Raw genomic sequence first — 27,622 nt, 5'->3', positions numbered from 1 at the left:
ACTGTTAGTACTTTGATTTTAGCCCAGTGAAACTGATTTCAGACTTCTGACCTCCAGCATTGTGACAGAATAAATTTGTGTTTTTATGAGATATTATGTCTGTGGTAATACACTAATACACAGTCCACTGTCATTCTTGATACTCTTCTACAACATTGTGCTAGTCACCACTTGAAGCTTGAATAAATAAAATGTGGTATATCCATACTTGGAAGATTATTTAGTAAAACGAGGTATTTATACATGCTACCTCACAGGTAAACCTTGAAAACACTATGTTAAGTGAAAGAAATCAGTCATTAAGGACCAAAAATTATATAATTCCATTTATCTATAAAAAGATAGATCTTGCTACCACAGACCTATTATATTTTTTGTTTTGTTTTGTTTCTTTTAATTCACGTGTAACGATATTGAAAACAGTGACCCATTGTAGCATTTAATCTCTCAGCTTTAGGGAGAAAAGGCTGCAAACTGAGTATCAGGAAAGACTTGGGCTATTTTAAGTTACTTCCTGAAATCAACAGAAGAAAACTTTTTGCTGATACCTTTTAATTTCCTTTTTCATTTTCCTTTGGAAGCTGTTGTGGTACAAAATTAACAGGAATAAAATAGCCATCAGTCCTTTCTCTGACAATCTGTGTGGTCTATTAGTGGTAGGAGATCACGTAGCTGTCATAGATCTTTTGGAACTAAAGTTGACATTCATGTTGTTGACAGTGTAGTTTAAATGTTTCTTAATAAGGTAAACTTTGGAGAGAAGGAGAAGGAATAGTATTTCATGTAATCACTCAAGAAACTTGCAGGGTAGGTATATTCATCCTTATTTTACAGATTTATAGATATATAGACAGGCTAAATACCTTGCTGAAGGAAACAGAGCTACTAAGTGGCAGCACTGGCATTTGAACTGAAGACTAAAGTCCATGCTCTCTCTCTCTCTTTTTTTTTCCTATCCTAAGCTGCACTTAGAAATAAACTTTTCTTTTAACCTCATGTGATATACAATGTAGTGGAAGAAACATGGGTTTCGCAATGCACCCTAACTCAAATACCTTTTGGGATAAATGCTGTCAAAAATTGGAAAAAAAAAAAAAAAAAAAAAAGGCCGTCAGCATTATGGTGGATTGAGATGCTCCCTTTGTTCTACCCTTCAACTTAAAACCAGTAAAACGTCCACAATTCAACAAAGGTGCCTCTGCCCAACACACCAGGACTCCAGAGAATTCTGCACATCTGTACATCTAAAGGTGGGTGGACTAGGACACAGAGGAGACGAGAAAGGGGGACAGTGAAGGGAGGAGCTACAACCCTAGTGCCCTGGACCCCTGGCCGCAGCAGCTGAGCCCACAGCCCCAGAAAACCCAGTAGGAGCAGGGGAGGTAACACATATGACTCTGGCCTCGCCTCCTGGCTACTGTGGTACTATCGCCCAGAGGTAATTGGGCAGCAGTGGCAAAAGGTCTAGGATCCCGTCCCTCCAGCTGCAGAAGTGCCCACAACTCTGGCCCCCTACCCTCTGCCTGCAGGGCTGGCGCCCATGAACCAGAAAACAATGGACACAGAAGGGATGCCCATGACCCTGGCTCCCTCCTATCCTTTCCCTCTCCCTGTGGTGATGGAGCTCGTGACTCAAGAGATCCCAGACAAGGCAGAGGCACAAAAGCACCCACCACATATGGAATATATAAAAAACAAACAAAAGACCCAAATAAATGGTCAAACCAAACCAAACAAAAATGTAGCTACAAAGAATAGAGTAGTGGTTACCAAAGGGGAAGGAGCGAGGAGGGAGGAAGGCGACATGGGTAAAGGGGATCAAGTGTATGGTGACAAATGGAAACTAAATTTTTGGTAGTGAGTACACTGTAGTATACACAGAAACAGAAATTTAATGTTGTACACAAGAACCTTGTACAATGTTATAAACCAATGGTACCTCAATAAAAAATATTGAAAAAGAAAACTCACTTGTGTTTTATTTCTCTTTTCATTAATATACCTGATTGCAAGTACATACATAACAGAGAGGTCTGAATCTAAGTTTTACCCTATTCATGGAGAGGCATTTTCAATTCTGTCAGCCTGGGAAATTGATTTCATACTCCCAGTTTCTACCACCAGTAGTTTAATTTATACAGCTGGTAAGAATTACAAAAACTGAAGTTCAAAATCTTCCATGTTACTGCTCTTCTGAAGGAACTCTATTACTCCTACTTAGAGGTGATAAAACTTTGTGGCTATTATTCTAGGAAGGAAGGATTCAAATGAAATAAAATGGATTAAGTATATATTCCAGAATGCTTTTTCCTGTTCCAGCACCTCCCCACCAATTATAAAAGTTAACTGTATATGCTGATGATTCAAAAGTTAAAAAGCTAACTTTGCTTTATATTAGTATAATTTTATGTAAAGCCAAAATTAGCAATGTACTCATCAATTATATAGACAATGCTTATTGGAATTTATCTTGATAGTCACAGTGTATAAAGTAATGAAATTTATCAACATAGTTTGTCTGGAAAGACTAGCATACACTCATATAAACTTAGAATCCTATACTCTGCAAATTAGCAGGTAGGCTGGAGGAAAATAAAGAAATTTTCAGACCTGCAAGGTCTTAGAAAGAGGCTGCAGACTCTCCCTGATAGAATTACTTGACTCTATCCAGAAAAATAATAGATGAATCAAAGAATGAATGGAAGACAGGGGTGTTCAATGGTGATCAAAGAAACTAGTAAACTTTGTAGCCAATTGTAAATAATTGTCACAACAAAATGTGAAAATAAATACATAAATAGATAAATCCTAGATGATATCAACATGGTGATGATATCACTGAATGAGGAGGGGCTGGGTAGGGGAAAGAGAATTTTAACGTATGCTAAAAATCTTGTCTTAAGGACTGTTATGTCTCTAGTAGTTCACTAAAAAAATGAAGTTTAAATATATGTACTAAACATTTAACTGTAACAACTACAACAGAAATGAAATTTATGATATACAAACCATCTTAGGAACTACAAAAGGAAGAAAAATTTGAATGATCAAACAGAAGGCAGAAAAATGAGAAAAAATGATGAATACAAACATAAAATGGCAAGAATAAATCAAAGCATGTGTGATCACATAATAATATTACTAATAATTAAAATAATAGACACTACATAGAACTTATGCTGTGCCATGCAGTGTTGTGAGTCCTTGTTGCACTGCTGTCTAAGGGTTTGAGTCTATAATTTTATTGTTCATTCTTAAGGTTATTGCATTGCAAATACCTATCAAAATACGTACCTATCAAAATATGTGGTTTGAAGTCAAGTACATAGAAAAGAGTCTTATAAACACTTATTAGAAACTAAGAAAATGGGAAAATTCTATTAAGTAGTCAATGAAATAAAAACAAAAACAAAAATAAATCTGAAGAAAGCAAAAAAGGGAAGGAGTTAAATATAGAATCAGAAATAAAATATCTGTGAAAAAACCATCTTACTGAAAATAAAAGTAATTTTTTAAACGAATATAACAACAAAAACACAGACATTAATGAAATAATAAAACAGACCAGCCCTAAGGCTGATGAATTAAATACAAAAGGCAAATAACATTACAAACACCTATGGATTCAAAGGAAATGTAAAAATTACAGAAGAATGCAACATCATGCCAATAAACTCAGAGTGAGGAGTAATTATTAATAGATTGATTAAAATTGATTGCTAATAGAGTAAATAATATTTAATATATATCCTTTTGGAATTAACAGAGACTGTTTTAACTTACCATCTACATAATTTTTTCCGTCACAACTAATTAGTGGATCCTTTTTCATTTTAGTATGGGACAAAAAATTTTAATACGGAATTCGTTAGGGCAGAAGAATAGGCAACCTTGTTGTAGAGAAAACATGAGCTTTACAAATTCCAACTACTGAAGCTGAAGTTGGTTTTTGAGTGAAGGTTAGTCAACATAGCAGTATGAGTTCTTCCATGATGAAACAGTTTGAGTTCTTCAATGATGAGTCATCCAGAATAAGATTTCAAACACATTTTATCATTTTTTACTCTGTCACATCATACTGGGCTAATTTAGTATTCTCCCTCATTTGAGGTATAGAAGCTACTGAATAAGACAGTACAATCAGAAATAGTTTAAAATGAAAGTAAAGCCTGATTAAGATATTCTATATTGTAAAAACTGATTTAAAAAATCACATATTGAAAGCTTCTGGAGGCTTTATAATAATTTGCTTAGGAGGAAGTAATACATTTTATTAAACCCAGAAGTGATGTGAATATGATTCTTGAATTCAGTACCCTTATTAATTTTGAAAAACAAACATTTTACAAAAACCTTACTCTACCCCACGTATAATTCTAGAAAAACAAAAATATTAAAATATTCTTCAGTCTTCAATAAGCTGTGAATGCATATAACTTCCCTACCCAGAGTTATTACTCATTAACTAAGGATCAGTTAATGATTTAGACCATAAGACTTAATGATGTAGGTTGTAATGTCAGAAACAGGCTATTCTCCCTAGTAACATTTGAACAGATGGCAATTATGTGACGTAGCCTACCAAGATTTATTTTGCAAACTACCACTAAACATTCCCCGGCAGAATAGGCATGGAATGTTTTTTTCTTTTATTGTAAATTAGGAAGTCTGTTATATTTTCACATTCATGGAAAAGATGGTGATTAACTTCATTTAAAAAAGATTATGGTGAATCATTTGAAGTATAAAACATAAAATTAGTAAGATATTTGATCTAATTTAAAATGATATGAAACCCTTTGTTACAGTTCATAATAAAAATGAAAAACAACAGTGGCTTGAAATGTACAAGTGGATACAGGCATCTGTACTATCAATCTCCTTGCCCACTAAAGCAGAACATCTGAAACATAATGTAACCTTTCCTTGGTGACTCAGGGTATCAGTGTGAACCTAAATTATTTTATAAAGCTGAGGGTGAAGATGAAAATGCAGATTATACTGAATGGGTAATTAGCTAATAGCTGCAAAAGTCCCCAGTAATTCCTTTTGGACAAAGTTCCAGATCCCGACTTGCTTCTGGTCATCTTCCATCGTTTCATACTGGTAGCCTGAATGTATACCACCAACACATTCAAATTATACCTCTGGTTTCCAAATTACTAACATAAGAGGCCATGTGCTTGCATATAATCAATCTCCTCTGACAGCAAGACTCAGAAAACTTATGGATTTTATTCATTTGTCCTTAGCTTGCTCCTTCTTTCTCTTGTCAGAGAGACTTTTACTATCTGCCCAAATCATCATTTCTAACCTCTGCTAAGAATGTGTTATTTTTGGTTATATAATACTTCCTTCTAAATTTTTTTCTTACAGGGAAAGAAAAAGGATTCAGATTCTGTGAACTTAGAGTGCTGACTACAACTGTGTGATCCTGGACAAGTAGTCTGACTTATCTGAGACTGTTTCCATACTTACAAAGTAAAGATAATACCACCCCATAGAAATTATTGTGAAGCAATATGCATGATAATCACTTTATAAACTAAAGCCCTTTACTTCCTGGCATTAACTGACAAGGAATATATTGCATTTGGCCATTTATTGATTTACTTGCCATTTAACAGATTTTGGGAGTTCTCACAGCTGATACTCAGAATCTGCTCCTTTGCTGCTAAAACCCTTTGTTTAAAAAAAATTTTTTTTTAGTACTTTTAGATTTGGATTCTCTATAAATCCCCGCTAGAAGCTGAGGTTTTGCTTACAATTTCATCCACTTTCAATTTATTAATAACAATACAACTTTTCGTAAATATATTAACATTCTGATTAATATGCAACAGTAAGAACAAAGACTAAAAGTCACTCTCTTATATCTTCAATTAAATGCTTAAAATAAGGAATGAATATGCACTGTATGTGCTTGACAAAATGATAAATAAATCATTAACACAACTTCTAGACTACAGTACCAGTGTTAAACAAACATGCATTTATTCTGAGCAAATTACAATCTATGTTAGTTTTGAATTTTAAAAAATCATACAATATGGTTTAGAATATTAATTTAAATATGGTTTATCAAATTTTCCTATAGAAAACTAATAGTCACTCTAAATTAGTATTTAATTTTACCTATGACATTAATATATCTAGGGGAATATTTAGAGGAATGTTTTTTCTAACATATGCATAAAATAAAATTTCTAATATACCACATATTGGGCAAAAATAAAATTAAACTTTTCATTTTTGTGTACTAGTTTTTCTAGTAACTCTGGCTAATTAAGAAATAATAGTGATTAGAAATCCATAAGGGCAAGAGTTTAACTAGATAAATGGTTCTCAAATATTCTTTGCTATAATTTATCCTCCAGTTCCTTTTAAAAAAGTTTTTCAGTTCTATACTAAAGACTTAGGACATAAAATATCTTTTCAGTGTTATTTTATACATGAAATTAAAAAATTCTAAAAACAGAATTATTACTAGCTTAAGAGCACACTATTGGAATAATGTCATTCTAAGTTTGCCTTTCTTCTTTCAAAAAAATGAAAATTCAGACAATTAAGACAACATGACTACACACAGAAGATGACAGTAAACACAGGGCAACTGAGTAGTAATGGGACAGCCAAGGGAGAAAAACATGGCTTTCAGTCAGTGGTGGCACAGATGTAAAATGGCTGACCTCAGACCATGTTATTTTGTTTAGAGTCACTCGCTGCCTCTATAAATGTCATTAATAGAGATCTTTTTCATGTAACATGATTTTAAAGGTTAACTTTCAACAATTAGACCTTTAGCATAAAAAAAAAAGCAAACAGAAAGCCAAACAGCAACTCTCCTCTGAAAACAAAAAAACACAAGTTAACAAGCCACGGCTTCAGAACTTTTCATGAAACACATATTGTGGATTTTATTCTTAACTGCGTAGTTAATCTCTACCTGATTTTCAAAACCTGAAGAAAAAAAGGAGACAGAATTCTCCAGGTAGCAACCCTTGAAATTATAAACTGCAACCCTGTACTACTTCTTAGCAATACAGCAGTCTTGAAATCAGTTAAAAATTATAAAAAGCTTTTCAACAAAAGTGAACAGTAGAAAAGGATTATAATGTACACTATGTCTTATTTTCCTTCTTCTATGTTTCAAAGAAAATATTATGCTGAATTCTCCTAGACAGACATCTCTCAAGTATAGGGCTATTTCTCATCTAGTGACTTAATGAACACTGAGATGCACTGAAATCTATCCTTCAATTCTCATCTATCCCAAAAGAACAAAAAAGAAACCCTGGGTTTTAAACAGTTGCTTTTATAAAAGCATCAAGAGTCTATGACTGTCTTTTACCTTATGTTTCCTATAGAGCCATAGTGTTTGTTCACTGCTGAATTAGCTGTTGATATCACCGTTATTACTGAATGGTAAAGGTAAGTTAAATATTTGATGGCTTGAAGAAGAATATGTTGATAAAGAAATTTTATGACAAAACTATAAATTGTATGTTTTTCTAAGAATAAGTAATCACACTTAAATGAATTTAAGATGTAATTTCTTATTCTTTTGAATAGGGTAAATGTTCAGATTAAAGCAATTTTTACATTTCTTTGTTTTTACGTGCCACTTTAAAAGGTATAAAAATCACATTCAACTCAGAGGTTTCTTTTGGTTACATAAGATCTGCTTCATACACATAAGTTATGAGTGTACATACTACTCTGTATTACAGATCATGATGCTCATATCCCTAGAAAATTTTGTAAACACAACTCAGAGTGATTATAATTTCAAATCAAGGCCCTTAGAAAAGTTTAAGTATAGACATTTTATAATTTCTATAAATATTTAGGGGCACTCACTAATAATGTATGGTTTTCTAAAAATCACATTTCTAGATAACATTGTTTGATGTTAAAATCAACAACAGTCTGATTTTTTTTCCAGGAAAGTTATATTGCATCATGAGCCTGGTAGTAAATGTGTAGCTGAATCATCACTAATTCCAGAGCCAACAAATGAATTAATGGTCAGAAGAAAAATTATGGATAGATATGAGGTAGGAGGCAAGAAAGAATAAGGGGCAAGAAATATAACTAATTGTAATACGAAGAATATAATAAAGCATTAAAATTTGGGAAGAGTCATATTTATGGAATCTGTCAAGATCAGGGTAATTGTGAATTTAACTATATTGGTTTAGCTACTGGTACCTCTACCTCAGGAAAAAAAAGGTAGCAACAACATTCAAAATCATTGATAGGGGGCTTCCCTGGTGGCGCAGTGGTTGAGAATCTGCCTGCTAATGCAGGGGACACGGGTTCGAGCCCTGGTTTGGGAAGATCCCACATGCCGCGGAGCAACTAGGCCCGTGAGCCACAACTACTGAGTCTGCGCGTCTGGAGCCTGTGCTCCGCAACAAGAGAGGCCGCGATAGTGAGAGGCCCGCGCACCGCGATGAAGAGTGGCCCCCACTTGCCGCAACTAGAGAAAGCCCTCGCACAGAAACGAAGACCCAACATAGCCAAAAATAAATAAATTAGTTAAAAAAAATCATTGATAATGCAATAAATATACTCAAAAATTTTGTATTTACAAATATTATCAATAGTCATGTCAAAATTCTCAACACCATTACAAAACAAGCAACAGTAAGGCAACATTCACTGATAGTAAAGTCAGCATGTGCTAAGTATCTTGCTAACTGCCTCATTTTTTATTTTTACCTCATGTAATTTCCACTACAACTCCATGACAGAGGTGCAGTTACTACTCTCAGTTTACAGATGAGGAGTTTAGGTAATCTGCTCAAGGTCACACAGGTGCTAAGTGGCTGGAATGAGAGCGAAGCCTAGGCTCAACTCTTAACCTCCATGGGCTTCAGACTCAAAATGTAACTGAGTCATTTACTTATAAAAATTTTGACCTTTTAAAGATCAAGTTTTGTTGAATGAAAAATAAGCCTTTTATTGTTCTATACAACAGAAAAAGAACAGGTATTCTAAGCAGTTGGGAGAAGTTCAGAGCTCATAGTGTTCCTTATTTAAGGAACTGTACCATATTTAGGTGTTATTCAGCTACAAAGTATCACAGTGAAAATATTTCGCAAATATTTCTCATTTGACTTAATTTCCATACCTTCCAGATGTATTCTTCAGTATGGCAAGAGCATCTGGATAACCATCCATGTTGTAGTCTCCAATATGAAGGGTAATTGGAATTGGTATTTCAGTTGGTCGTTGTTCATGCACAAATGGCACAAAGCCCCAGAGTGTGCCCTTATTGCTAAAATCCTGTAGGACAGGAACCCACTGTGAATTAAGAGAAAAAAATCAGATTTTATAGTTACTTTAGAAAAAAATTCACCATTTGTAAAACAAATGACCCACGAAAAGTCCTCAAGGTAAGCATCACCTTATTTAAGTTCTTTATCACTACAAAATGGTAGGGTACTATAATTTACTTTGATAAATAGGTAACTTACACACTGGAAAAAAAATCGTCTCCTTTAAAATTTATCACTAGTCATCTTTCCTTGAACTAGCACATAGAGCCTTAGAAGGTTTTTCACAGAACCACAGAATCTTAGGATTGAACTGATGTTGATAATCATATACTTGAATTGCCATTTTAAAATGTGTTGAGTGGAAATACAACCTCAAATGAATATTTAAAAAATTATAATATCATGTAATACTGATCCTTTCGGAGGACCAGCTCAGGAAGAATTAGAACATGACAGTCTCCCTTGTTCTCTTGCTTTGTCTCCTATACATGATGATGACTTTAGTCATCATTCTCAGAGACAAGCAGCTCTGAGGCTTGCCAAACAATACTAGCCCTGACAAGCTCCGCCTGCCCCAGAGAATGAGCTCTGTCACCAAAACAGCTGGAAGCTACATTTTAAATAAATTCTTTATCTCTATATTGATTATAATGAAGAGAACACAGAGAATAGGATCATTTCAGAATGAGCTTTTGGAAATCCCTTTTTCTTCTGAATGCCCCAATCTTTACTTTTAATAACCGAATGCAAACTAAAAATCTGAAGAGTGGAAATCATCACATTAAAATTATAGATGTGCCCGTAATTAGCTAAGAGCACGGATACTGGCACATAACCTGGAGATGTCCAAACAGAAGCAGGTGCAGCTGGCTTGAAATGACAGGAGGCCAAACATGCCTACAGATGTTTTTTTCCTTGTAAGCAGGTGATTCATATATATAGCTCCAAGCCAGACTACATAAAGAGTGGCCTCTTGAAAAGGGTTTAGGACATAGGATATCCCAAACATTTTCTATGTTATCCAAAGAAAGCATAGCTTGCCAAGGAAAAAGAAAAAAAAGTGGCTTAACTACAAAGACAAATTTACAGAAAATGAGCTGTTTTAAAAAACTGGTCTGCATCTTTAATAAATTTTTCAATCTTTCTTAAAGCAAAAGAGTATTGTATAGCATCAAAATGTTTTAATGTTTCATGTGACTTTGAAAAAAACTGCTGGTCTTGTTTTGGAAGAGGATGAGAAATTTCACAAAATGCCAAGTTTTCACAAGTTTCTGAAGAGGTTGATAGTTTATTAATGAGGATAAAGTATTTCTGTTAAGGTAAATGTATTAAGGTCTAAGAAGTAAAAGATTTTTCATTAATATGACGTCCTTAACAGTCAAAAAAGAACTGTGACATTTATCTATCCAGAGAGAGCTGACTGTGTAATTTGAAAATATTCTTACAGTAGTCTGTCACTCGAAGACAGGCTAATAATTACTAGGTTTACTTAACAGCTATGAACCAACGATGAATGGTACTTGACCTAATATTTTCAGTGATTCAAAACTTTAAAAAAGTTCAAGGTAATAAAGGTTATGGGTATAAGAGTTAAATGCTTTTAGAATGCTGACTGGAGGAAGATTTGTTTTCTTGAGTGTCTTAGTATAAAAAGTGATACTTCCTACCCATAAGGGCTAAATAAATCAAAATATAATTCTATCATTTATTACCCCAAAATAGAAAATATAACTCATTAATTCTACTACTATATTACTGGTTTCCGTTCAGGTGCTGTCAATATGGAAAAAGTCTCAATGTCATAACCTATCATTCCCACATTAATCCTCTGCTGTGATTAACAGATTCTAAATTATTTACCTACAAGCTACAGGTATAAAGTCGGCACGAGAGAATGAAACAGATTCAGATATCACAAATAAAAACAAGATTAGCCTTGAAAATAGGTATGATGTTCTTCTACATAACCCTTTATTATAGCTATAGTGTGTCTTACCATATTCCCAGCATATAAAAGGCTAACAGATCATTTAATTACAGGATCAAGAGTGGGTTTTCTTAACCAGAAATGATTATGCCACTACTTTTTTCTCTCAATAAACCAATAAAAATAGATTTAAATGCATTTCATTAAGTTAAAATGAGGAAGTAAATTTATTTTTTGTTTTTCTCTTTTCTGATTCTTCAGATACTTTTTCTAACGTCTGAAAATTTTCTCCAAGAAGATAACTCTATTTACATTGAGAAACAAGTAGATATACCTGCTTTGTTCTGGATCTTGCTAAGTAAATGGTACTTTTCTGGCAGTTTTTATCTTCACAGCCTGGCAATAAGTGATCCATGTTTCCATCTCCATCTGCCAAGAGAAACAGCCACAAAATAGTGTTGTTGTATAGCAGATTAAATTTCCTATTTGCTTAAACTCTGCATCAATCTAGATAAACTGAGGAATCTGATGCATGGCTTTGGAGTGAATGTGATTCAATTAAAAAAATTATTCTGGCCCTTACTGTCTATTACCTGGACCATGTCTTGTTTTAAATTGCTCACTCTTCTGTGGTTAAATATTTATCCAATGGTGGAAAAACTCCTCATTTCAGGCTTTGATGTTAAAATCATCAATTAAAAAAATGTAGCTTTTGACCTATTTACATAATTATCATCACTGCCACAGGAGAAAAATAAGCATGCAATAGTAACCCATTATTATGTGGCTTATTTTAAATGTCTTTACAGATAATTTATCTTTACACATACTTTTAAGTCTCTTTTATACAGCATAAACGTCAATTCAAGAGTTATAAAGCTTTCAGTAACTTAGATTGTAAAAAGCACCAATACATTTTTATCAATAAAGAGGCAAATGAAGGGAATACAGATGTCATTTCCAACTGACTGGTTTTTAAACAGCTGCACAATGTTCTGCAAAGACCTCTAGAGATGAGGTTACTGATGAACTTGGAGTCATTTCCTCTAGTGCTCCTTCCTATCTACTGTCCCCTACCTGATGAAGTTTACAGATTTTGACTTCCTAGAGCTAAATCTCTATGGGGACATTCACACAATGGAGTAGTCATGTAGCTTTTAAATTTAGGGCCTAATTTTGTGTTGCTTTAATCACTGATTTATTTGCAATGGCTTAATGTATCATTTAATGTGTGCCTAAGGTAGTACCTTCACTTGGAAGGATATATAAGGTTTAACAACAAAAAAACTCCTTCCTTGCATAGGTTTAAATATTAAGAGAGATGTATAACTATAACAAGCCTATCATGTCTCCAACAATGTATTCACAAGGAAAAAAAATTTTTTTCAGGCTGTGTGGGATGAAAATCTAGCCAAGGGAAGGTGACCTCAGCATGGAAAAGTAAAAGGCACAGCATAGTGAAAAATGAATTTCTTTCATTTAATTTCATAGTTTAATTACTTATGATCCTCACGGTTAATATTCTTTGTGATGACGAAAGCTTAGTTAGAGGAGTATAACATTAAATAAAATAGTTGAATTAATAATGGAGAGTACAGAGAATACATGTAATATGACAGTATATACATTTGGACTACTGTAAAAAGTTGAGAGAGAGAGAAACAGGCAACTCTAGGCAGGAATACTTGGAAAGGAGAAGGCTTTCCAAGGGCATAAACATATATCATAGTTTAAAAAAAAAAAAAAAAAAAGGAGCTAGCCAAGTAAGAATTAAATGCAAAATGTGATTTATAAACAGACTCTAGTAATATCATAGACTTCATTAAAAGCCAAACCATTTTACTGCAATTAATGTGGGACTAATCAGAAGAGCAATTACTAAGCCTCTGCCCTTCATTTTTACCGCAATGGCAAAATACTCAGATTAGATTTTGATTTACACTTTTCTTTTCTCCTAGTTTATCTTTCTTCCGAGTAGTTTCCTATTTCCCACAATGATTTTGACCATGACGTGGCTGATATTTAATGCTGGCAAATAACCTTCTGTTAAACATATAACTAACTCATGTCACAACATCATAATCATGCCTTTTAGTAGGAATTATCAGTAATATTTTATAGATATGGTCACAGAAATCTAGAACTCCATCAGAGAATGTGCTCCTTGTGCTGACTCTGAGTGCTATTTTTTGATGTTTAGGGTACGTGACAGAAAAGCTTTCTGAGAGCCCAACTTCACGTGCAAAGGAAATTTTCTCTCTTAAAGGCAACAAACTTTTAAATCTTACATGTTTCACTTTTCTGCATGTTTTTTTAAAAAACTTTTTATTTGGAAATAAACTTAAAATTGCAATAATAAACACAGTAAAAGAATTCTTGTAAATGCTTTAACTAGATTGACCTATTAACATTTTACCCCATTTATTTGACCTGTGAAATCAGTTTTTTTCTGAACCATAATTATATACATTATAACCCTTTACCCCTAAATACTTGAGTGTGTATTTCCTAGGAATAGAGATATTCTCTTAACCACAGTTCAACTATCAATTCACACAGATACTTTTATCTATTGTACTGTATCTATATTCTAATTTTGTCCATTGATGTAATAATGTCATTTGTAGCATTTTTGCCCCTCTAACACAGGATCCAGTCTAGGAGTAGGAATTACATTTAGTCGTTATTTTTAGCCTTCTTTAATCTAGAATATTTTCTTTTTTAAAAAAATTTTTATAGGTTTTTTTCTTTTAAATAAATAAATTTATTTATTTATTTATTTTTCTTTATTTTTGGCTGCATTGGGTCTTCGTTGCTGTGCGCAGGCTTTCTCTAGTTGCAGCGATTGGGGCTACTCTTCGTAGCGGTGCGCGGGCTTCTCATTGCGGTGGCTTCTCTTGTTGTGGAGCACGGGCTCTAGGCGCGCGGGCTTCAGTAGTTGTGGCAAGCAGGCTCAGTAGTTGTGGCTCGTGGGCTCTAGAGAGCAGGATCAGCAGTTGTGGCGCACAGGCCTAGTTGCTCTGTGGCATGTGGGATCTTCCCGGACCAGAGCTCGAACCAGTGGTCCCCTGCATTGGCAGGTGGAATCTTAACCACTGTGCCACCAGGGAAGTCCCTAGAATATTTTCATAGCCTTTGTCTTTTACAATCTGCGTATCTTTTTTTTTTTTTTAACCTCAGACTACAGGAATCTTTTACTTTTTCAATAAGTTATTGTGCCTAGGGAAGGAAGTAGTTTCAGAAAAATCAGTTTCACATGAGTCAGAGGCACAAGGCTAGGAACTAGTAATAAGCAAATTCTCTGAAAAACAATGTGACTAAGAGGAATGTCATGCTGACAGAGGTATCAGTCTGTGAACTTGGCGCACATTCCTTAAAGAAGTCCCAGGAATTATTAACTTCGGACTGCATTCTCCTCAGGACTTCAGCACATTATATATCTCGAGTTTTTTTAAAGGCTAAAATTCCTTCTCAAAGGCTCAACAGAATCTGTAACAGAAGGAATGGCATTTTGATTAACTCATTTCATAAAATGCAGTATAAAATTTGGCCTTTTGAATGGCGGACCAGTAGAGACTAAAGTACACACTAAACACGTTAATTTCCATCTGATGTTAACCTTAGCCAAATTTCAAAAGAAATTCTTTTCTAAAACAGATAATTTTAATGAGATAGATTTAATGAGTCAAACTGATTTTCTGGAAAATTTTAGTTTTAAAATCGAGAGAACACTAAAATAAAGTTGTCTTCATAAAAATGGATTATAATGAATTTTGGTATAATAATTTTTCCGTTTTTAATTAAGCAGAGGACAAAGAAGAAGATATACATGAGAAAGGGTCACATTTATATTGTTTCCTCTTAAACATTCGTAACATTTTCAGTCTCATGAAATTAACTGACCTGTGGTATTGTTTAAGCAAATTACAGCTCATTGTTCTGGTCCCAGATTACCCATCAACTTTGTAAACCACAATTTCTCTAATGCAGTGATTCTCAAAGTGTGGCTCCCAGTCCCACAGCCTCAGCATCACCTGGGAACTTGTTAGAAATGTCGATTCTTATGCCTCTGTCCAGATCTAATGAATCAGAACCTCTAAGAGTAGGGCACAGCAATGTATATTTTTCATAAGCCCTCTGGTTGAAGCCCTCTGGTTGAAACGCTGGTCTTCCACTGACACCAGGGGGCGCTACACGTACCCTATTTCTGTCTTAATCATGCTCCTCCATTAACGACAAACTTCTTTTGCTAATCAAATTCCACTATTCATTTAGGACTCAGTATGAATCTTGCTCCAGCCTCTTGAGACTGAATCCAAGTCACCTTTTGCAAATTTTTGTACCTCTTGGGCAGGTCAACTCATTATGGCAGCAAAACAAGTACTACTACATAAAATAATTGTTTTTGGTGAAAGTCTTGCCACTCCATGAGAGTGTATGGAGATTTTAATGTAATGGTAAGAAGGTAGAACTAAGATCAGTTAGATTTAGATTTTTAACCTGGCTTAACTCCTAATTAGTAATTAGACATGTACTTTTGGGGAAAAAAATACTGAAAAATATTTTTAAAATATTAGGATTTGGGGAACAGGTACTTCTGTATTTTTTAGGACTGCTCAAGAAGTATTCAGGTTTTCAGAAATGTCTTTTTCCTACTCTTGTCCCCAGCTCCCCTCCACAGTGGCAACCACTGTAGCAGTTTTTCTTGTGTATCCTTCACCACATAGGCTATGCATATACATATACTATATACAATTTTGTACAATTGTAGTGTACACTACACACTTTTTGGTACCTTCAATTTTTGATTTAATATATCTTTGAGAGCATTCCACAGTGATAAATTTATATCTGCCTCATATATAGTATACAGTATTACATTTTATGGGTATATCTCAATATAGCCAATTCTCTATTGATGTACAAACACTGAGTTGTTTCCAATCTTCTGGTAATCAAAATAATCCAACAATGAATAAATTTGCACATATAAGATCTCATATTTGAGAGATTATAGTATAACTTCCTAAAATGGAAATTACTGATTCAATGATAATATGTAATTAAAATTTTTATTTTAATCTCCATAGAGGAGCAGTTCTCAAACTAGTCTCAAGAATCCTTTATACTCTTAAAGACTGAGGACCCCAATAAGCGTTGTTTATGTGGGTAATATCTATGGGTATTAACTTGAAATTAAGACTAAGAAATATTTATATATTTAAGTGAAAATACAAACCATAAATATATCACATATAAACATAACTAATATTTTCATGAAAAATAACTGTTTTCCAAAACAAAGACATTTTGTGAGAAGAATGGGATTATCTGGCCTAGCAGAGAAAACCTGGATTTTCATACTGCTTTTGTATTCAATCTGTTGTTTTGGTTGACAAATATGAAAATATGTAATTGGAGGAAGTATTTTAACAGCCTTTTCAGATAACTCTAATATTCTTCCATGCTACGATCAAAACTCAACAAGTGACAATTTCTTAGAGATTTCTTGCGATGAAGAATCTAAACCTGTTTCAATGAACATTTCTTACTCTGTTAATTAAAATCCAGTAGTCCATCTTGCACTTTGAATGGGTGTTTAACCAATGCATAACTTTGTAAAATCACACATCAAACATTTAGAAGACAGTGTTTCATTGAGTTATGTAGATTTTGCAAATGCTGAAACATTTCATTACACAATATAAAAAATTCAGATTCGTTAATATCACCACCAATCTCATCAAAAAAGTCTTTAGGTACTGAGAAGCTGTCAGCTCATGGTAGCAGATAAAAAGTTTTCCCAAATTCCAATTTTTGCTTGAAAGATCAAATTTTATCATTGGCACCTTCCCATAAGTTGTTTTCTTGAACTCTCAAGCTCACTTTGTTCATTGTAGAGAAAATGGCTACCAAATCCCCAAGTCTGAAAAACCATAGTTTGTCTGTCAGTTGTTCTTCAAGCAAAAAATGGTGAAAATGGTATTACATTTAAAAAAAAAAGGAGTTAGTTCAGCTTGCAACTCAATCACACCAGTGTTTTTCATTAAGACAACCACCATACTCTGTGCAGAATTGTTTTATGCATACGTCTTGCTTCCTGACACAGTATTAAAAAGGTGTGTAGTCAAGGGTTGAGATCTAATAAAAGTAACATTTTTTGCTTCATCAATAAACACTCTTAAGAGAAACTATTTTTCTTATTTCCTTTTTCTTTCTCTTTCTTCTTTATTTTACTACTGTGAGTATACGGTGGTGAAGAATACAATGAATGGTAATAAAGTCTGGTGCAACTGTTTTGATTTGTGCCAAATGGCAGCAGCTTTACACATCACTGCTTTCATATTATCAGAGTCAACAGGGTGAAAAAGGCAAATAATATCTCAGTGTTCTTATGAAGGTAATTTTGATCTTGTGGACCCCCTGTAAGAGTTGCAGGAAAACCTCTCCCCACCCCTCGGGATCCATACTTTGGACCACACTTTGAAAACCTTTGCCAGAAAGGTTGCACCAATAAGCAAATTATCAAATATCTTGATTTTTGCCACTCTGATTAACGAAAATGGTATTTCATTGTGGTTTTAGTTTTCTTACTAATTATGGTGTTTGTCTTTTTAAAATTGAAGCATAGTGGATTTACAATATTATATTAATTTCAGGTGTACAACATAGTGATTGAGTATTTTTATAGATTTTACTCCATTTAAAGTTATTGCCATAAAAAGGCTCTATTTTCCTGTACTGTACAATATATCTTTGTTGATTAATTATTTTATACATAGTAGTTTGTGTCTCTTAATTCCATATCCCTATCATGCCTTGCCTCAAGAACAACAAAACCCAAAGTCATCAAAAGGAAAATAAAACATCAATGAAATCAAGAGCTGGTTTTTTGAAAGGATAAACAAAATTAATAATCTTTTAGCCAAGCTCATCACGAAGAAAAGAAAGAGGATCCAAATAAACAAAATAAGAAATGAAAGAGGAGAAATAACAACTGATAACACAGAGATACAAGAATCGTAAGAGAATAGTACGAACAGTTACATGCCAACAAATTGGACAACCTAGAAGAAATGGACAAACTTCTAGAAACATACAACCTTCCAAAACTAAACCAGGAAAAAATAGATAATCTGAACAGATCGATCACTAGTACTGAAATATAATTTGTAATTAAAAAGAACTCCCAGCAAACAAAAGTCCAGGACTGGATGGCTTCATGGGAATTCTACAAAACATATAAGGAAGAGCTAATACCTATCCTTCTCAAACTATTCCAAAAAACTGAAGAGAGGGGAACACTCCCAAATTCATTCCATGAGGCCACCATTACCACGATACCAAAACCAAAGACACTACAAAAAAATTATAGGCCAGTATCTCTGGTGAATATAGATGTAAAAATCCTCAACAAAAATAAGCAAATAAAACTCAACAACATATAAAAAGCATCACATACCATGATCAAGTGGGACTCATTCCAGGTATGCAAAGATAGTTCCTTTTTGCAAATCAATCAATGTGATACACCACATTAAGGAAAGGAAGGATAAAAATCACATGATTATCTCAACAGATACAGAAAAAAGCATTTGACAGAATTCAATATCCATTCATGATAAAAACTCTTATCAAAGTTGGCATAAAGGGAACATATCTCAACATAATAAAGGTCATTTATGACAAGCACAAAGCTAACATCATACTCAACGTGAAAAGCTGAAAGCTTTCTAAAAATCAGAAACAAGACAAGGATGCCCACTCTTGCCACTTCTATTTATTTAACATAGCAATGTAAGACCCAGCCACAGCAATCAGATAAGTAAAAGAAATAAAAGGCATCCAAATTGCAAGGGAAAAAGTATAAATGTCACTATTCGCAGAAGACATGATACTATGTATAGAAAACCCTAAAGCCTCCACCAAAGAACTATTAGAACTAAGAAATGAATTCAGTAAAGTTGCAGAATATAGGATTAATATACAGAAATCAGTTGCTTTTCTATACACTAATAATGAACTATCAGAAAGAGAAGTCAAGGAAACAATCCCATTTACAATCATGTCAAAACGGATAAAACACCTAGGAATAACTTAACCAAGGAGGTGAAAGACCTATACTCTTAAAACTATAAAACACTGATGAAGGAATCTGAAAATGATGCAAAGAAATGGAAAGATATCTTGTGCACTTGGACTGGAAGAATTAATATTAAGATGTCCATACTACCCAAAGCAATCTACAGAGTTAACACAATCCCTATCAAAATACCCATGACATTTTTCACAGAACTAGAACAAATAATCCTAAAATTCATATGGAACCACAAAAAACCCTGAATTACCAAAGCAATATTGAGAAAAAAGAAGAAAGGTGGAGGCATCATGCTCCCTGACTTCAGACTATACTATAAAGCTACAGTAATCAAAATAGCATGATAGTGTACAATAAAAAGACACACAGATCAATGGAACAAAATAGAGAACCCAGAAATAAACCCACCTATCTATGGTCAATTAATCTACGACAAAGGATGTAAGAATATACAATGGAAAAAAAAATCTCTCCAGTAAGTGGTAATGGGAAAACTGGACAGCTACATATAAAAGAACAAGATTAGAATATTTCCTCACAGCATTTATAAAAACAAATTCAAAATGGATTAAAGACCTAAATGTAAGACCTGAAACCAAAAAACTCCTGGAAGAGAACATAGGCAGAACACTCTTTGTTGGTCTTTTTTTTTTGTCCTGCTGCTAATTTGTAGGAATCCTTTTAACATTAAGAAAATTATTATTTTGTCTGTGATTTATTAACACTTTCCTTTACAGCTTCTAGGTATTGCTAATAACTTAGTAAGGCTTTTCCAATTCACAGTACTTTGGGACATTATTTTTACTTTGAAGTCTTAGATTCACCTGGAATTTATTTTAGCATATGATGTGAGTTATGACTTTTTAACAGATGGATATATCCAGTTGTCTCACACCACTTACTGAATGATCCATCATTTTCAGAAAAGAAACTCAATTTCTCTTGTATTATTTATCTTTATCTGTAAAATGATCAATAGGAACATAATTTGGCCACAGAAAGGGGTCACTGTGAGAATGAAATGTGGGGGAAATAACCTGGGGAAAATGACACAGCAGTAAACAATCATAAAGGAGTATATTATCCCTATATACTCCTTCTATCACTTGTGGTATGCTGTGTGTACTTAGGACAGTGGTATACTCTGTGTAGGTAGGTGGGCAAGAGAGTAAAAAAGCGTAACTCCCAGAAGAATAGAGGGCTTTTTCTTCAGAGTGCTCACTTCCAGGACTCACTGTAATGCTTCCAGCAGGAAACACTGAAACATTTGATCATGAAAAATGAAAGCAATAATTTAGGATTTGACGAATGTTACTCCACAGGTGGGGGAAAAAACTGTAAGTAGATGGCTAAATATTTTGATCTATAACCTGGAACTCTGAGTTCAATAATAAAAATAAATCAGTGATTTCTGAATTATAGAGTAGAACACATCATGACAGCTCAAATGGGGAATAAGTCAAAATGACTCCTTCCACCATCTGGAAAATTTACTCATGGATGGCTATAGCATACACAAGATATAAATATTACAAGTCACACAACTAACTAATGGCAGAAGGTTCTAAACAGAATTCAAGGCTTTCTTTAACTTTTAACATGTGGGACCCAATGCTGAAAGATTTCTATACAGAGTTTCTAAAACTGCATTTCTTGCCAAAATGGACCCAGAATACAGGTAGAAGTAACAGCTTTTCCATTACATTTGTCAAGAGACATGCGAGACATATGACAGAAAATGTATTCATATATTCTATATTTTTTGTTATTCATTATTAATATAAAACTGGAAATACACATACTAAAAAAAAAATTTCCTGTTCACTTCCACTATAATACAGTAAGTCCCCTACACGAACCTTCAAGTTGTGAACTTTCAAAGATGCGAACATGCGTTCTATCAACGTCAGGCGTGAGTGAAATTGCAGCTTGCCGTCTGTCTCCTTTTGCTGAGGATCCTTCAGCTCTACCATCTCCCACCTCTTCTCCCTCCTCCAGTCAGTAACTCTTCTTGCCTGTTCACTCAATGCCAGCCCCTGTATGCCAGCTGTTGCACTGTACTACTGTACTTTTCAAGGTACTGTACTGTAAGATTAAAAATGTTTATTTTTTGTTTGTTTTTATATACTATTGGTGTGAAAAGTATTATAAACCTATTACAGTACAGTAGTATATAGCCGATTGTGTTAGTTGGGTACCTAGGCTAACTTTGTTGGACTTACGAACATATTAGACTTATGAATAATGCCTTCTTGGAATGGAACTCGTTCGTATGTAGGGGACTTAACTGTATATGAAGTATATCACTTTATATTTTTCAGAAGAACACATCCTTAATGTAAGAGACATTACTGGCACAGAAATACATTGAATATGATACAAAAACGATTACATTACAGCAGCCAGATTAGATTCTCTGGGGAAATAAAATTCAGACTTTTAAAATAAATGATGAATAGTATAAAAAAATAGGGGGCATGCATGGAAATGTTTGATTTCTTTTTTTTTTTTTAAATGCTCATGAACCAAACTGTGACAATAAGAAACAAGTGCTATAAAACACACATATACACACACAGGAAAAGAAGAACATGTCACATTATCATTTGGAAAGTACAAATTTACTTTCTTCAAAATATTCATTTTTAAATAACATAAACTGCAGATTTATGAATACATATATAAGTTTGCTTATTTTTCTTCAGATTTTAATTAGCATCCAGGTTGACTTTCAAGTTGCACTCATATAAATATATATTAATATACATAGGTGATTAAAGACGAGTCTACAGAGTGCCAGGGCCTTAACAGAATTCAGTGGTAAGAAACACATATTGTGAAGGAATATGAACATGATCAGAACAGAAATATTGTAATTCTTTAATAAGATGCTGCTGGTTCCTAACAGACATGGTAATGCTGGAAATTTTGAGGTGGGGTCAAGGATATAGAAAGTTAACTAAATTTGGTTTAACATAGTTTTAGGCTTTCTGAGTAGCTGGTCATGAAATAGAACTTTCATGATGACTTCTTTTTCTCTTGCCAAGTCTAATAACTGTTCTTTTTGAAATGATAAAATATTTTTCCTTGTCATTTTAGCACCTAAATATCCATCAGGTTTCAAAAATGTCTCTGGGATACCATCTACTGATGCTTTTCTGCTTTGTTGAATATACTGATTCTTTGACTACTATGTTTTGATAATTTTTTTCCTAATTAAGGATATAAAGCAAACTAATGATGTATTTATTCAACTTCCTGTTCTGAGATCCTCCTGCTCTATTATGTGGATAGAGGTAAAAGCCAACTGTTTTAGTGAGTGAAGAGGTAACAGGTGAAGAGGCCCAAATTAGCCCACTCATCAGTGGGTAAATGATGGCAGAAATGTCTCCTAAACATTCTACATGGCAATGCCTTGTTTATTTTACTTTCAGAAGCTGGGAAGAGGGTGAAGAGAAGGTTGGATTAGATTATTCTCAAGATTCTTATGACTGAATCTAAGCTCTATGAATATTATTATATATTAATTATAAAATGTGCTCTAAAATTATAATTCTTTTAGTTTTCCTTACCCAAAACTCCTTCTTTCCTTTTTCTTTTTTTTAAATTGAAGTATAGTGGATCTACAATGTTGTATTAATTTCTGGTGTACAGCAAATTGATTCAGATATATATAGACATAAATCTGAACAAGGATACTATATATATATATATATATATATATATATGACATATATATTGTATCCTTGTTCAGATTTTTTTCCACTATAGGTTATTACAAGATACTGAATATCTTGTACCTGTGCTACAGTAGGACCTTTCTGTTTATCTTTTTTGTATAAGGTATTTTTATATAAAGTGTGTATCTGTTAATCCCAAGCTCCTAATTTATCCCTCCCTCAACACCCACTCTCTGGTAACCATAAGTTTCTTTTGCATGTCTGTGAGTCTGACAAACACTGTATGGTTATTTAACTATATACGGATATAGTATAATTTTTCTATTATGTTTATGTATCATATAAAATGAATAAATATTCTTATTAATAACACTGTAAAACTTTTGAATATATCTTTAAAAACCATACATTATTTGACACCATGTTGGTAAAAGAGCAGAAAAAGACAAATTAACTTATCAAGACAAGTTGCCAGCTAAGTCAAACCTATAATTTGAATTCCAAAAATAAACAAGAAGCTGAAACAAAATCCTATTTTTTTGCTTTATATATTTATTAACGTCCATCCCATACATTAGGGAAGGTAGCTGCTAGTCTCTTTCCATCAATATAATCCTTCCTCTGAAATAAGGCCTTAACATAAAAAAACAGAAATGTATTTAAACATGAAAATCCATACTTAAGCAAAAAGTGTAGCAAAATGGCTCAAACTCTAGTTTTGATAAGAATAAGGAAGCATAAAATGACAGTACAAATAAAATTATTTTCATTATTTAAGAATGAAATCTTTGTACTCAAAAGCTTTATTTAAATGCTAACAATCCAGTATTTTAAATCTGGGTAGATATCAGAATCAAAATGCACATGATGAAATCTGTTGTAAAGAATTCTCAGAATATGTAGATATCAATGAAAAAAAAATATCGCCTGCCATATCAGTCAACAAAGGATGTTGCAACCATCAAGCCATCACATTACAGTCGCCTGGACGGTGAGCCCTGAGGGAACTCAGGAAAGAAACAAGACGCCTGCCATCTAGCAGTCAGCAGCTGCAGCTGCCTCCCATGGCCGAGCCCTGAGGAGACTCAGGATGAGAAAGCACAGGATACTGGCCCCAGATAGCTGAGGTGCATAGCAAAGGAATGATTTCAGTGACCCCAGACTCTTTCATCTTCCCATACATAGAAAAATTCTAAATTCTTTAACTTGGGATATCTGGTTTTCTTTAATTACCAGTAATCTTCTGAAGTTCTGATTACCTGATCTTTGTTGCAAAAACTCCTATATATCCTGGCTCCTCCCTTACCTCTCCAGACCAGTCTCTCAGAGCTATCTGAGATTCTGTGTCCCAGGCTTAAGTCCTTAGTTTTGTCTGCCAAATAAAACATAATTCTCAACTCTTACGTTGTGTATTTTTTTCAGTTGACATAGACATGTCTGGAGGTAGTAGAAAGGACAACAGATTAGGAATGGGAAAGATTTTGCTTTTAAGACTGTTCAGTTACTAAGGTGCTTGGCCAATTCAGTTTTTGCATCCGTAAAATGAAAAGGCTAGATTCCACATATGGCATTCTAAAACGTTAACATGAGATCGCTTCCACTAGGCCAGAGTATAGTTTTTAAGAGCATGGGCTTAGGTGTTAGAAGGACCTTGGTTCAAATCTCAGCTATCATTTGATAACAGTGTGACCATGGGCAAGTTACCATTTTTTAGCCTTAGTTTCTTTAACTGCAAAATGCACACATTACCCCAACATTTTCTTGTAAATATTAAATGATGATGATATTAGTAAGAGTTGAGTGTTTTTTAAAAAAGATTTTATTTATTTATTTATTTTTAATAGATCTTTATTGGAGTATTATTGCTTCACAATACTGTGTTAGTTTCTGTTGTACAACAAAGTGAATCAGCCATATGCATACATATGTCCCCACATCCCCTCCCTTTTGAGACTCCCTCCCACTCTCCCTATCCCACCCCTCTAGGCCTTAGCAAAGCACCGAGCTGATCTCCCTGTGCTATGCTGCTGCTTCCCACTAGTTAACTATTTTACATTCGGTAGTATATATATGTCACTGCTACTCTCACTTTGCCCCAGCCTCCCCCCGCCCCGCCCCCATGTCCTCAAATCCATACTCTATGTCTACGTCTTTATTCCTGCCCTGCCATTAGGTTCATCAGTACCGTTTTGGTTTTTTTTTTAGATTTCATATATATGCGTTAGCATATGGTATTTGTTTTTCTCTTTCTAACTTACTTCACTCTGTAGGACAGACTCTAGGTCCATCCACTTCACTACAGGTAACTCAATTTTGTTTCTTTTTATGGTGGAGTAATATTCCACTGTATATATATACCACATCTTCTTTATCCATTCATCTGTCGATGGACACTTAGGTTGCTTCCATGTCCTGGCTATTGTAAACAGTGCTGCAATGACCATTGTGGTACATGTCTCTTTTTGAATTATGATTTTCCTAGGGTATATGCCCAGTAGTGGGATTGCTGGGTCATATGGTAGTTCTATTTTTAGTTTTTTAAGGAACCTCCATACTGTTCTCCATAGTGGTTGTATCAATTTACATTCCCACCAACAGTGCAGGAGGGTTCCCTTTTTATCACACTCTTTCCAGCATTTATTGTTTCTAGATTTTTTGATAATGGCCATTCTGACTGGTAGAATTGAGTGTTTACTATGTTCAAAACACTGTTATAAGTTTTATACTTGTATTATCTCCTTTAAACTTCATAAAACCCCTATTGTGTTATTATCCTATACTATTTCCCCCATTTAACAGAAGAAGAAACAGGTACCAAGAAGTTAAGTCTTAAAGTCTTTTAAAGTCTTTATTGAATTTGTTACAATATTGCTCCTGTTTTATGTTTTTTGTTTTTTTGGCTGCAAGGCATGTGGGATCTTAACTCCTTGACCAGGGATCAAACCCACACCCCCTGCATTGGAAGGCAAAGTCTTAACCAATGGACCTCCAGGGAAGTCTTAGGTTCTTAAATGTAATCCCCATGGTAACACAAACACACAAAATCTACAAAATATATGCAGAAGAATATGAGAAGGGAAGCAAAATAGTTCACTACAAGTCAACTAACAAAAAAGAAAGAAATGAGGACATTTCTTCATGGATTAAACTCTCCATTCAAAAGGCAGAGATTGGCAGAACGGATTAAAAAAAAGAGGTCTATTTATATGTTATTTATAAGAGACACAATGTAGATCCAAAGCCACAAACAGGTTGAAAGTGAAAGAACTGAAAAAGATATTCCATGCAAATAGTAACCAAAGTGAGCTGGGGAGGCTACGTTAGTATCAGAGAAAATTAAGTAAAAAAACTGTCAAGAGACAAAAAGGGACATTATATATTGACAAAAGGGTCAATTCATCAAGAAGATATAACAAATGTAAGCATATATACACCAAAAAGCAGAGCCTCAAAGTATATGAATCAATCATTCACAGAACTGAAAGGAGAAACAGAGTTCTACAATAATAGTTGGAGACTTCAGTACCCCACTTTCTGTAATGCAGAACATCTAGACAGAAGATTAAAAAGAAAATAGAGTACTTAAACAACACTAAAAAGCCAACTAGACCTGATCGACATGTATAAAACGCTGATCAACAACAGCAGAATGTACATTCCCCTCAGGTGCACATGGAACATTCTCCAGGGTAGATCAAAAGTTATGCCACAAAACAAGTCTCAATAAATTAAAAAAAACTGAAATCATACATAGTATATTCTCTGACTGCAATGAAATGAAGCTAGAAATCAATACCAGAATGAAACAGAAATATTCACAAATACATGAAAATTAAATGACATCCTTGCAAATAATTAATGGGTCAAAGAAGAACCGAAAGGGAAATTAGAAAACAGTTAATGAGATGAATGAAAATAAAAAGACAACATATTCAAAGTTATGGGATACAGTGAAAGCAGGGCTCAGAGGTAATTATAGCTGTAAATTATTTATTTATTTGTTTGTTTAACTTGAGACTTTTTAAAAAAGAGTAGTTTCAGGTTCACAGCAAAATTGAGGGGAAGATATAGTTATTTCCCATATATCTCTTGCCCTCACACATTCATAGCCTCCCCCATTATCAACATCTCCCTTTACAGTGGTACATTTGTGACACTTGATGATCCTATACATCATAATTACCCAAAGCCCATAGTTAGGGTTCAGTCTTGGTGTACATTCTATGAGTTTGGACAAATGTATAATGACATGTAGCCATCATTATGATATCATACAGCGTATTTTCACTGTCCTAATAATCCTTGGTGCTCTGCCAACTCATCCCTCCATCCCCCAATCCTGGCAATCACTGATCTTTTTTACTGTCTCCTATAGTTTTGCCTTTTCCAGAATGCCATATAAGTGGAACTGTACAATATGTAGCCTTTTCTGATTGGCTTCTTTCACTTAGTAATATACATCTAAGGTTCCTCCATGGCTTTTAATAGCGTGATATAGCTGTAAATTTAATGCCTACATTAAAAAGTAAGAAAGATCTGAAATCAATAACTTAAGTATATACCTTGAGAAATTAGAAAAAAAGTGAACTAAACCTAAAACAAGAAAAAGAAAGAAAATAGTAATGACTACAGT

General features: G+C 33.9%; 1 protein-coding gene across 3 annotated transcripts in view; it reads right to left on the bottom strand.

The window, feature by feature from the left end:
* ITFG1 (integrin alpha FG-GAP repeat containing 1) overlaps positions 1–27,622 on the bottom strand; it is a 258,894-nt gene that overhangs the window by 131,966 nt on the left and 99,306 nt on the right. For all 3 annotated transcript variants that reach the window (XM_068529142.1, XM_068529143.1, XM_068529144.1), the window contains exons 9-10: positions 11,546–11,640; positions 9,137–9,309 (exon numbers count right to left, since the gene is read on the bottom strand). In XM_068529142.1, coding sequence (XP_068385243.1) covers positions 9,137–9,309; positions 11,546–11,640 — 268 coding nt within the window. The remainder of the gene's footprint in view (positions 1–9,136; positions 9,310–11,545; positions 11,641–27,622) is intronic.

This window comes from Eschrichtius robustus, chromosome 19 (genome assembly GCF_028021215.1).
Source record: "Eschrichtius robustus isolate mEscRob2 chromosome 19, mEscRob2.pri, whole genome shotgun sequence".
Classification (NCBI taxonomy): domain Eukaryota; kingdom Metazoa; phylum Chordata; class Mammalia; order Artiodactyla; family Eschrichtiidae; genus Eschrichtius; species Eschrichtius robustus.
The sequence above is the reverse complement of the archived record's forward strand: the minus strand, read 5'-3'. Positions and strand labels throughout refer to the sequence as shown.